General features: G+C 40.1%; 1 protein-coding gene across 1 annotated transcript; it reads left to right on the forward strand.

Moving 5' to 3' along the window:
- Positions 1-6,599: 6,599 nt before the first annotated feature.
- On the forward strand, positions 6,600-10,930 carry AVPR1A (arginine vasopressin receptor 1A). The gene is made up of 2 exons (XM_061205052.1): positions 6,600-8,180; positions 10,464-10,930. The coding sequence occupies exons 1-2, from the start codon at positions 7,196-7,198 to the stop codon at positions 10,748-10,750; spliced, it is 1,272 nt and encodes a 423-aa protein (XP_061061035.1). The 5' UTR covers positions 6,600-7,195; the 3' UTR covers positions 10,751-10,930.
- Positions 10,931-12,621: the final 1,691 nt, after the last annotated feature.

Below are 12,621 nucleotides of genomic sequence, written 5' to 3' on the forward strand. Positions count from 1 at the left end.
AAGACTTGTTTATTCAATAAATGATATTGGAATAACTAGCCATTGCAAGGGGGTAGGAGAATCCCTAATTCACCCCTCACACCAAAATAAGGTCTAAGTGACATGAAAACCTAAAATTTAACAATATACATCAATAAAAATGCATATATACATAACAGCTATAATTTCAATTTGAAAAAGACCTTCTAAGCATGTCATTGAAGGAAATGTTTGATAAATATGACTAGAGGAAAACTAAAAACTTCTGTATTGCAAAAATATGCAAATATGTGTATATAATTCTTACCAATCAATATCAAAAAAAGTATAGCCAAATAGAAAATTAATCAAAAGATATATGTAAGCAATATATAAAAGAAGAAATACAAAAAGTTAGAAATATTTGAAAAGATATTCAACCCCACTAGAAAGCAAAGAAATAGAAATTAAATTTAAAAGCAAATTAAATAAGGTAAATTATAAACTGGGGAAAATATCATATATATATTAGAACGCTTCCAAATGAAAACTAAGAATGCTACCAGAAATGTACCAAAAATGTAACTAATTTGCAAACGAAGAAATATAATTAGATAAGATGTTTATCGAAAATATTTAACCTCATTATTTGTCAATCAATACACATTCAAACAGTTAGTTATTCATTTATCAAATTTGGAAAGACTTCTTTTTAATGAAGAGATTCCATGCCCATAAAGCTGTGGAAAATGGGCACTCCCATGCATTGCTGATTAATTATTATATGTTATATAATTAGGCCGATATATTGTGATTTGATAATAAGGTCAAATTTTTATATAACCTTTGACCCAGTAATTCTACTTTCAGAACTTTAACCTTAGGAAATAAACATGGATGTGAGTAAAGAGGTATCTGTAATCAGCATTGTGTGTAAGGGGCAGGCAGGTGGGGTGGGGACAGGGGTGAAGGGAGAATGTAAGAAATCCAGGAGGCCAAAACTACCCTCCTCCTCAAAAAAAGAAAAACATATAAAATAAATAAGTTAGGTGCATCGATGGGATGGAAAAGTCTGAAGCCATAAAATTGATGATATAGAAGAATATTCAATGACATGGAGAAAAGTTTACAATGTTGTGAATTTGAAAAATCAGATTATATTATATAATATGGTCTAATTTTAGTTTTATAAAAGATATACACACAGGAAAAGAACTGGAAAAGCATAAGCAAATGATAAGTGTGATTATCTATGGATGCTGGGAGTAGTATGAAACATTTAAAATTTTCTTTACATTTTTCTCTGTTTTCACATTTGTATAAAATAATATTGTTCTAGGAAGAAAATACAGCTATTATCATTATAAATGAATGACTATAGCTTCTTTTTCTTCTTCCCCTTATTCATAACCACAGTAAAAGTAATATGAAAAGTGTGTTCCAGATTTTTTGTCTGCCCAGGTCTTCTATGGCTGAGTACTCCACGTTAACATTCCATTATGATAAAATAAATCCATACAGGATTTAGTTGTGTGACACAACTTTTTAAAATGCTGCATTGTTGTGATAGATCCTCATTGAAAGAATAGTTATATTCTTGAGAAGAGGAACTGGCTTTTCAAACACAAGATAGGCAGAGATTCTGGAAAGTATAAAAGTCTTCTCTCAAGATCAGTTACATAATAATTCTTCCTTTTTAATACTGTATTCCATGTAGGAATAAATAAAGAGCATCAGACATCCATTTGATTGCAGGTACTTAGGAAGTTGTAATGATGATGTCTTTATAGTTATTTCATTCTACTGACTTACCATGTACTCAGAAAACATTTTCAGATAAAAGTCTGTTTGGGAACACTGAGGCAAAGCCCCAAATATTTCAAACCTATTCTATTTTACATCCATATCTTAAATATACTTGGAGAAATTAAACCTTAGAGATTCTTACATATACATAGAGGTTGTAGTCCAAATGGATTAAACCTTTTCTCAGGCAACATGTCTGCTTTATCCAGGGATAAATTAGTTGTAAATATGTAATTATCACCATGAAAATCCTAATAGAAAATAAATGCAACATATTCCATATCAATCACAGTCCTCCCTGGTAATAGCAAAAAAAGAGATTTTCAGAAACTTTCAAGCATCTGGCAAGTGTGTGTGAGGCGGCAGACAGAAGAGGTAAGAGGAGTGGATGTAGAAATGGAATGTATTTCTTCAAAACTAACCCCTTGTCAAACCTCAAAAAAGAAGAAAAGGAGAAGCAAAAAGAATTTTTGTCTATTTTAAAAAGATAGTATTCACAGTAGACAAACAAAATAATGGTAGTATCACAATTCCTGATGTCAGCACCCTTCAAACAACACAAACCTTTTCTCTTGTAAAAAAGGAATTAATGAATACACAGAGGTGGATTCAATGATGCCAACTCACTAAAAGAATGTGTCTTGATGATTATCAAATTCTAAGCATAATATTGAAGTTGCCGAACTATGAAAATGCAGAGAATCCAAATAAATACTAATTCGTCAGAAGCAAAATTTTTAAACTCAACATTTTAAATGTGCTTATATTTTTTAAAGTTTTAAATTAAATCAACCATATAATTTTTAATGCAAACAATTTTCTGAACATATGATATCAATAGTAAATTTAGAAATCTTCCTTTGGAGTGGCTTTTCTACTAATGCTGTATTGACTGACTTAGAATTTTTCAAATTCAAAACAAGTGATGAGATTTTAATTTTTCATCAACAAATATTAGGATATTTGAGATTTTGTTGAGCATGGGAGCCTCTCTTTAATGCCATAGCTCTGTTTTCTAACAGGCAAGCCCATTTTATCACATAAGAAAATAAAACTTTTTAAATAGTACCAAATTCCGTCCTCATTTTTCATTTGACCCCATAGAGTAAACAGTATTATAATGAAGACATGATGTTTTTCCATGTTTGACATGCATGAAATGTTAAGATGAAATGTTAAGTAACCACCCAAGTACCCCACATGAGTCTGTAAGATGCAGGAACATGAGGTTACAGGTGGCAGTACAGTGTGATGGTTATGATTGTAAATTCTGCCAGAGTCAGTTCCTTCTGTTCAAATCCTTATACTAATACTGACCAACTGTGTCACCCAAGGCTAGTTATTTAACCTCTCTGTGCCTCTGTTTCCTCAAATGTAAAGTGAAATAATAAGAGTACATCCCTTAGAGGGTCATTGGGAGGATTAAATGAAGTAAAGCACTTGTGAGAGTGCCTGGCCCAAAGTGTTTACTAAATGTTAGTGACCATTACACACTTCTTGGTATCCAGCTCAAGACCTAGCAGAGTGATGTGCAACAAATATTTGTTGATTTGCTAGAAGTAATGGTATGAATACCAGACTACAGCCCTGTGACTAGAGTGTCATTAATTTGTAATTGAAGGGGAAAGAGTCATTGTGGGCTATGGAAGTAAAATGAATGCTCCTACAGATACCCAATTTCTTCCCTTTTCTCACTAAGACAAGGAAGTAAACTGAAAGTTTAAGGAAAGGAAGAAGAACATATTGATTGCAGCTATAAAGCAGTACATAAGGTAATATGATAAACTAAATGTAACCCATTGACATTGGGCATCTCTGCCCCTGGACTTCCTGATTTGACTAAATCTGGTGGTAGTTCCCCAGAGTTCTGGAACTCCAAGTACATTTACTCAGTGTTCTTCAAACTGTATCCATTGTCCTGTGACATGTTCATCACTATTCCATGGGGAAAGTAAAAGGATGGGTGTTTTCCATGGTCAAATAGCTTTGGGAAACACTGATAAACACAGTTAAGTAGGTTTCTCAGAGGTTTTTTATGTATGAATCTCTAGGAGAGAATAAGATGCAAATACAAAACTTCCCCCAATGTATTCAACTGTGGAACTCTTTTCTCATAGAAAACCTATCATTATTTTCTATTGCACAGAAGGGAGGTGGGGAAATGCTGCTTTAATTGGAAGGAAAAATCTTATCAGCAAAATAACAAGTAATATGGAAGATATTTACATATTTGGGGGGAAAAAGGGAGAATTAATGTTTTGAATACCCATGAAAGGCCAGAAACTTAAATGACAACTTAAATAATCCTTGCAGTCACTGCATTATGTTTTATCACCAAGATTTTACAGATGAAGAATTTGAAGCTCAAAGATTAAAATAAAGTCACACAGCTATTGTAGTAAGGGAAAGGGGTGCCTGTTTTCATTAACTGAAATACTTCTTAAATATATGGAATTGCAAACTGGAAGAAGGAAGACTGACAGAGAAAGGTAACTCCAGGACAAGTATGCACAGCTTCCATTTTTTTCTTTTCATCAATTCACCCCCAAAATATGTTAACTGAAATCCACTGAGAATAAGATGGGGAAAGTAGTAAGTCTTAATACAAGAAGCACAGAGCAAATACAAATTGCTCTAAGACAAAGCACAAGATGCCACAGAAAATACTGACTATGTTCTTTTCACATTTTAGGGCCACAATTCCTTTACCCTCCACTGAGTAATTTTCATAGCAGATACATGAATAGTGAGTCAGTATTTCAGTGGTCCTGGTTTCCTTTGAATAGAGAACCAGTAAAACCAAGACAAACACATTTTTAAAACTCCATAGTTTAAAAGAGGGACCAAGTTGTGGAATCTGCCTTGAACATTTTTTCATATATATATATATATATATACATATATATATATATATACACACATATGTATCATATATATGTGTGTATATATATATACACATATGTATCATACATATGTGTGTATTACACAAGTAATTAGTACTATTGTTCACTGAAGAAGAATATCTTCTAATTGTGCCCACCAATGTAACCTAACAAGTTATTTTTATAACTTGGATATAGTTTTATTATTGGATCAGAGGGCCTGACACAGATGAATGATTTTCTGAGAGGCTACCACACTATCTGTCTGGAATAAGAACACGCAAAGGAACTTTGGTAACCCTGTACTGTAGATTCCTTCCCTTCAGGAAACCTCAAAGCTCAAAGGTGTAGGGCCAAGGGCAATAAAATTGCCAGGTTCTGGCCAATGGACCACTTTTGCAATACTCTGGGACACTAGGGTCAGACAACATTATTTTTCATATGCAACACTAATAGTGTAATTTGTGACTCAAAAGAAGGTCACCTCTCCGAGTCAGTGACTATTACCTAATTGCTTGAAGGATTTTTCCAGACAGGTGGTCTGGAAATATTTTACTTATTGACGTCTCTTAACTTTTCAAATCTTTTGCCTCCTAGATATCTTGGAGAAAGTGAGACAACGCCACACACCTTGTAGTTTTGAGAGCATTTCCCCAAATAGAACATTGTCTTACTTGATCCTCAAAGTAACCTCAAAAGTAGGTAAGGCGGGAACTTTCATTCCCATTTTAAAGATGTATAAACCGAGGCTTATGCAGTCACAATGAAGGACTCCCAGGGTCGAGTCCAGCACTCTTAGTGTGACAGCCTTGGGACTCAGCGGCATGAACTGGGAAGCAAAGTGGAATTATCACTGAGAACGGCATCTCAGAAAATCTTTTGGTTTCTTTGCCTACATTTCATAGATATTCTTCTCAATCAAATTTATACCATGGCCACAATATACAAATGTTCTGACCAAAAAGTCATGCTCGTGTATCTACAGAGTAGATAACCTTATAAAGTGTTTTTCCTTTTTTCTTCTTTTGTGAAATAGCCTGAAAACCGCTCCCCCTTGCCGTCCTTCCAAGCGTATCTTCACCAAAGTTTAAAGGCAGAGCTAAGGTAGAGAGAGTTAGTAATTCTGCCCGTCTCGTGCCCCGCAGCTGGGCTCCAGCTGTCCAGAGTAACTAATTAATAGGTAGGTGGTCTTTTCTCTCTTTGCTTCAGAGAGTCTCTTTTCTGCCTGGAGGTTGCCTCTTTCTCACCCACCAGCACAAGGAGCCTGGCGGCTTTTCGCTCCGGTGTCCTGGACAGCGCTGCCTGGGCTGCCGCTCTCCAGCAGCGGCTCTTCGTCCACCCGAGGAGATGTCCCCACGATTCAGTAGTAACCAGACGAAGTCCCCACGGATTACTGTGGCCCAAATCCCGCCCATCCCAGCTGTGGGAATCAGGCTTTTCCCGGAGAAAACCCCAGGAATCAAGTTTAGAGAAAACTCCTTAAGTCCCACCCACCCCCCAACACGCTCCCAGCCCCGGGGGAAACTGGAAAACCAGGAGACGTTCCTTTTCCCCGCTGTAGATAAGTGCACTGTACAAGCAGCCGCTGGGACTGCGAGCGCGTCCTTCCGGTCCGCGAACGCGGGCAGGATAACAAACAGCAGGCATCAAAGTTACCGGGAAGAGAGCGCCCTTTAAGTCACCCAGTTGTTACCCTACAGAGGAGGGTGGAGAGGAGCGGGGTTGGTGTGAGACGAAATTCCCGTAGCCAAGTCGCCCTGAGAATAAAATTAGACTGGCTTCCCCGCGATGGGCGGACTCGCTGCGGAGGGAGACACGCAAGCTGAAGCAGGTGGGCACACGCGCCAAGTTCAGCATCAAGAGCACCCGCGCCAAGTTCAGCATCAAGAGCACCCGCGCGGGCGGTGGACTCGGGATTTCTGGGTATCATGTTGCCAGCGTCTGTTGAAGTCAAATGCGGGGGCTAAGGTGACCCTTGAGGGAGGCCAGAGGAAATGATGGTAAACCCTGAAAAGGCATGACACGTCCAGATCTCCAAGGTTTTTTTTAGAAGAGAAGAGAGGGAAAGCGCCACGGTCAACCCCCTATTACGCCAAGTAATCCGCGAGTTCCCAGCCCCACCCCTGCAGCAGCGATGCAAAGAGGACAAATCACCAACGTAGGGAGGGGGGAAAAAAGAAAACCCCCAGGGGAGAGGGAAGGGAGGCAGCGAGTGTAGGCACCGAGCAGTCTCCAACCACTGGGGCGAGAGGGAGCGCGATCTGGGGAAACAAACTCCACATCAGTAATTTGAGTTTGGAGCCCAGTGCTTTCAGAGACTCGGAGCGCACCTCCCCAGCTTCGCCCCGAGTTGAGACAGGGCAGCGCAGGCAAAGGGGCGGGCAATTCGACCGAGAGCGGCTGAGCTGGCTGGTGGGTCACGCTGCGCCCGGAGACGCCCGCAAGAGAGCGAGCAGAGCCCGGCTCGCGGTGAGCGCTGCAAGGAGGGAGCGCACCGCGCGAGCAGGCGGGAAGGGAGCGGGCCTCCGCCGAGGCCGAGGAGGCGCTGCATGGGCAGCATGAGTTTCTCCGGGAGCCCCGGCGCGGGGCCCGGGGGCAACTCCAGCCCATGGTGGCCTCTGGCCGCCAGCGGTGCCAACACCAGCGGGGAAGCGGAGGCGCTCGGGAAAGACGACAGCCCGCTGGCGGACGAGCGCAACGAGGAGCTGGCCAAGCTGGAGATCGCCGTGCTGGCCGTGATTTTCGTGGTGGCCGTGCTGGGTAACAGCAGTGTGCTGCTGGCGCTGCACCGCACGCCTCGCAAGACGTCCCGCATGCACCTCTTCATCCGCCACCTCAGCCTGGCCGACCTGGCCGTCGCTCTCTTCCAGGTGCTGCCTCAGCTGTGCTGGGACATCACCTACCGTTTCCGCGGACCCGACGGGCTCTGTCGCGTGGTGAAGCACCTGCAGGTGTTCGCCATGTTCGCATCGGCGTACATGCTGGTGGTCATGACCGCCGACCGCTACATCGCCGTGTGCCACCCGCTGAAGACGCTGCAGCAGCCGGCGCGCCGCTCGCGCTTCATGATCGCCGCCGCCTGGGTGCTGAGCTTCGTGCTGAGCACTCCACAGTACTTCGTCTTCTCCGTGGTCGAAGTGAGCAACGTCACCAAGGCCTACGACTGCTGGGCCAACTTCATCCAGCCCTGGGGTCTCCCCGCCTACGTGACCTGGATGACCGGCAGCATCTTCGTGGCGCCCGTGGTCAGCCTGGGCACCTGCTACGGCTTCATCTGCTACCACATCTGGCGCAACGTCCGCGGAAAGACTGCGGTGCGCCAGGGCGAGGGCGCCCGCGCGGAGGGCGCAGGTGGCGCCTTCCACCAAGGGCTCCTGCTCGCGCCGTGTGTCAGCAGCGTGAAGACAATTTCCCGCGCCAAGATCCGCACGGTGAAGATGACCTTCGTGATCGTGACGGCTTACATCGTTTGCTGGGCGCCCTTCTTCATCATCCAGATGTGGTCTGTCTGGGATAAGAATTTCCCCTGGGTCGGTAGGTGTCGGGACGATGGAGTAAGGTGCACAGATGGGGTCTGTGTGCTTGGGGGGGGAGGGAAGGGAGAGAGTTTCTTTTCATAATATCCTCCAGGGCAATAGTTTTTAAACTTCGTGCATGAGAATCACATCTTGAGCGGAACTGTTAAAAGCCAAAGTCGTGGGGTCCCCACCCCAGACGTTCTGATTCAGTAGATCTGGAATGGGGCCCAGGAATCTGCATCTGTAACGAGCTCCTGAGACCACAAATCCAGAAAACTGTGCCCTAGAGTCAGCCGCGCAATTACAGAACAGAATAATGACTTTTTGCCAAAGCACTAACCGCTGTGTTAATACCCTGCTTTCAAGTCTGTTGGATTCCGAGAAATATGTATACTGTCACAACTGCTTTTTGCTAGTTTGTGAAAAGTATCGCAATGTAAAATTTTTGTAGAAATGCCCCAAAGTAAGAGTAAAACGGACATATTTTTAATTTGAAAACAGTTTTATTTATTCCTCATCCAGTCAATAAATATAATTATGCATATTATGTACCAGATTTTATGCTAGGTCCTGGGGGTATGAAGATTAAATGTGTTGAAGAAAGATTCTTAAGTCAGTAATTTTAATTTGGCATTTAGCTAGTGTTCCATTTCTTATCATAATGTTTTGATTTTTTCCTACAATTACTTTAACACTTTTTTCTCCCCAGTGTTTCAAAGCAGGATTATTGATAAACTCTAAATTTGTTAGACTGATTCATTAGTCTTTCAGCACTAACTTGACCACACAGCTGTACATCTCTCCACACAACTCTTGTAGTTTTCTGAGAATGTCCTCCGCACCTACTAGCTCGTCTGATTTTAATTCCTTCACAAACTAGGAAAACCAGCTTCATAAGAACTTACCCCCAAAAGCATTATTTAATATTGTATCTTGAAAAAAAATTTCCTTTGATAAGGAAAAAAAAAATTTTTTTTCACATCAAATATATTACAGAAATGTTACTGACAACAACTGTAATTGGGAAATAGGTATCTGGGAAGAAGTGTCTCCTTTTGTTATTTGGGATTGGGCTAGGGGGTATTTGTGATATACTTTGAAAGTTGTATGTACAAATTAAACACTTGAGAGTGAATTTAATTCAAACAAATAAAAGTCATGGCTATAATAGCACTGATGATGAAAAATACAACATAAATGCTATATTTCCTGTCTTGTTTGATCTTGGCAGCCTCTTAATTATTGCCAACCAAATAAAAAATTCAGCCTATTTGTTGCTTTAACAGGATTCAGACACAATTACTAAAAAATTCTTCACTTGTGCACAGGTATGTCGATGATTTCCATTCTTTTTGAATACAGTCTTAGTCACGGATCCTGATCACCTTTTTAAGAGTAGCATCTTAGCACAAAGTTTGATTAACTAACCTGTAATTTATTCTGGCACAACAAGAGTGAGAAGACCCAAGTTCATAATTAATAAGGGAAAATCAGTGCTTGCCTATTATTCTTATCTTTAGAAAAGGTATATTCTCAGTGCAATAGTTCTATGGTGAAAGGTTATATTTATGTAGTTTACCAGTGCAAATACACAAAAAATAGTTCAAAGGACTGTTGGAATTTAATTTATCTGTTCTTCATAATATAATTTAATTGTTCAAGCCACAATCAAAGATGGTTTTCTTTTAAAATCAAACGAAGCTTCTAATTAACCAAAGGAAACAACTAAATATTGTATCTTTCAGGGACCTATTTCAACTATCCCCTTCGGTATAGATTTCTTATTACAAGAATATGTTTAATATTAAAAAATTTAAAACAACTAAACATGGTCCATAATGTCATACTTTTGCCTGAGTTATCAGGATAGATATAATTTGGTATATGTGGCTATAGCCTCTAGAAATTTCACTGAAATGGAAGCCATTCTCTAAGTGCTGTGTTCATTAGCACACGCTAGTGCTAACACAAAGGATTCAAAACTTTATTAAGTTATTTAATATTCTTAACCTCTTGAAAGTCCCACTCATTCTACTTAAATATTTTAATAGTGGTTTAAAATACCTGAATTAATTTCAATTTAATTAATTTCAATAAAAATATTAATTACGAAAATATTTTACAACCAAGCAATTTCCATTCACCAACCATTTCCCTGACTGATAAACAAAATACTTTATTTTCTATATTGACCCATAAGATTTTCCAGCTTTCATGAACCAACAGAAAAATGAGTTTATCCAGGGCTGTCACTTGCATTTGACTAGTTAAATGCTCTCCCCTTATGTTTTCCATACAGAGTCGGAAAACCCGGCCACCACCATCACCGCATTACTGGCTTCCTTGAATAGTTGCTGCAATCCCTGGATATACATGTTTTTTAGTGGCCATCTCCTGCAAGACTGTATCCAAAGCTTCCCATGCTGCCAAAACATGAAGCAAACATTCAACAAAGAAGATTCTGACAGTACGAGCCGAAAACAGACTTCCTTCACTAACAACCGAAGCCCCACATATAGGACCGGCGCGTGGAAGGACTCAGCTAAATCTTCCAAGTCCATCCAATTCATTCCTGTTTCATCCTGAGCATGCAGCCTGACTCCTGTAATGGACTTTTCAGCCCACTGACCAAATCCAACTAGAAATTATTAGAACAAATATAAGATAAATCGATCTGTTGAGTACAAGACTGTGTTTCTAGTTGCATTTTCACATTGCTACATGCAAAAGCTATGAATTGTTTTATACGGAATTTTAATAAAAACATGCTACACTAAAATCTGCAGACCTAATTCCCAGAAATAACATAAGTCATATTTCTAAAGGAAAAATCATAACCACATGGCTTTATATTTTGCTGTGGGTTTCTTTTCTTTTTATTTCTGACATAACTAAGGTTTGGTTGGTTTAGAAGTCATATAATGTAGGGGTATTATTTCTGAACAAAGTAAGCTCATCATCAGCCTTAGGGTTTGAAAGAAATTAGAAGAGACTTCAGAGAAATTATGTTTCCGTCCAGTAAAATCAATTTATGTATCAGAAAATGCAGTCTCAAACCGTGGCCTGGAGTGGGATGGTGCCTTGGAGAGGCATGAGAGCTTGAGGCATATTGAGTAGGGGGTGCCTGTTGCAGAGTGGAAAGAGGAAAGTTCTGTTAGAAGCTATAAATCACCTCCATTTCAAACCAGTAACTTTAAAACTGGCAGTTCCCTCCTTTGGTTCCTCATGTTTTATTGGTTGTGAAAAGCATGATTACCAAGATGCTGAAGGTTAGAGAAAATGTTGTCAACTGGCCGATAATATCTTTTTCTTCCCACTGCAAAGTTGCTTTAAGGTCAGATTTGTATGCCAAATATCCAATTTTATTAGAAGAGTAGAAAGGGTAGATTGCCCAAGGTATTACGTAGGCTTTCTCTAGAAAATTGTAAACATGTTTTGACCAGTGTTATAAGGTATCCTGTGCTATACTGGATAGTAACACCATCATTACTTCATGTCTGAGGAATCCAGATTCATAGATATGAGTCTCCTAAAGAATGACTCAGGATACTGAATGTTCCCTCATGTTTCATTAAAAATAACTTGGTCCTTCCTTCTGATCACCCACCCCTTGAACAGTCTCACAGTGGAGGAGAAGCAGGGCTGGGCAGGATGAGGGTGGGGAAATAGAAAGAAAACTGCTCTGCATCTAGTCTGGCTTCCTTCGTTATTAAGTGCATGACTTTAGGCAAATGGCTTAAAAAGACATAAAGCCTCCATTTCCTAGGCTGTACGATGGCGTTGATAACACTTACCTCACAGGGTCGTTGTAAGGACGAAATGAAATCAAGTGCGTGAAAAGATCTTCCTAAACTGTCAAGTGCTATATGAGTGTTAGCTCTTGCTTTTATTACAGTCTTTTGCCTGGGCGGCGGGTCTCCAAAACTGAACAGCTTTTTCCTGTTCGCTTTGCATTAACCAGAATGTGTTGGTTTCATGTCTGGCATACAAAATCCAAAAATTTAAATATAGCTCTGCTGATTAATCGGAAAGCATCGCCAATGGCCACTGTTAAGTCTAACTTCTGCCTAACCAAAGCTTTCCTATTTAAAGAGAGAATTTGCTTTCCTTTGATTGCAGGTAAATTGAAGCCAGCCAAGAACATCAATTTCTTTCATTTCTAAACAGAGATAAATTACAACATTACTTGGCTGCTGTTACTGCATTTTTCATTAATGGAACTCAGTGGGGTTTTTTGAGCTATTTTGTCTGGCTCCTTTTCCTTCTTAGAGACCTTGCAATGATTTGAGGATACATCATAAATACTTTGCACCCCTTAGAGGAAGTAATAGCTATTTTAATAGTATTATTGTTTTTCTTAAACTTTGTCGATAAGAAACTGAGCACTGAATGGCACGATGAGAACCTGGAACCATCAACCTCACGCCTCTTCATTCTCTTGCCTTTCCAAATTCTCA

Source organism: Eubalaena glacialis, chromosome 11 (assembly GCF_028564815.1).
Source record: "Eubalaena glacialis isolate mEubGla1 chromosome 11, mEubGla1.1.hap2.+ XY, whole genome shotgun sequence".
Taxonomy (NCBI): domain Eukaryota; kingdom Metazoa; phylum Chordata; class Mammalia; order Artiodactyla; family Balaenidae; genus Eubalaena; species Eubalaena glacialis.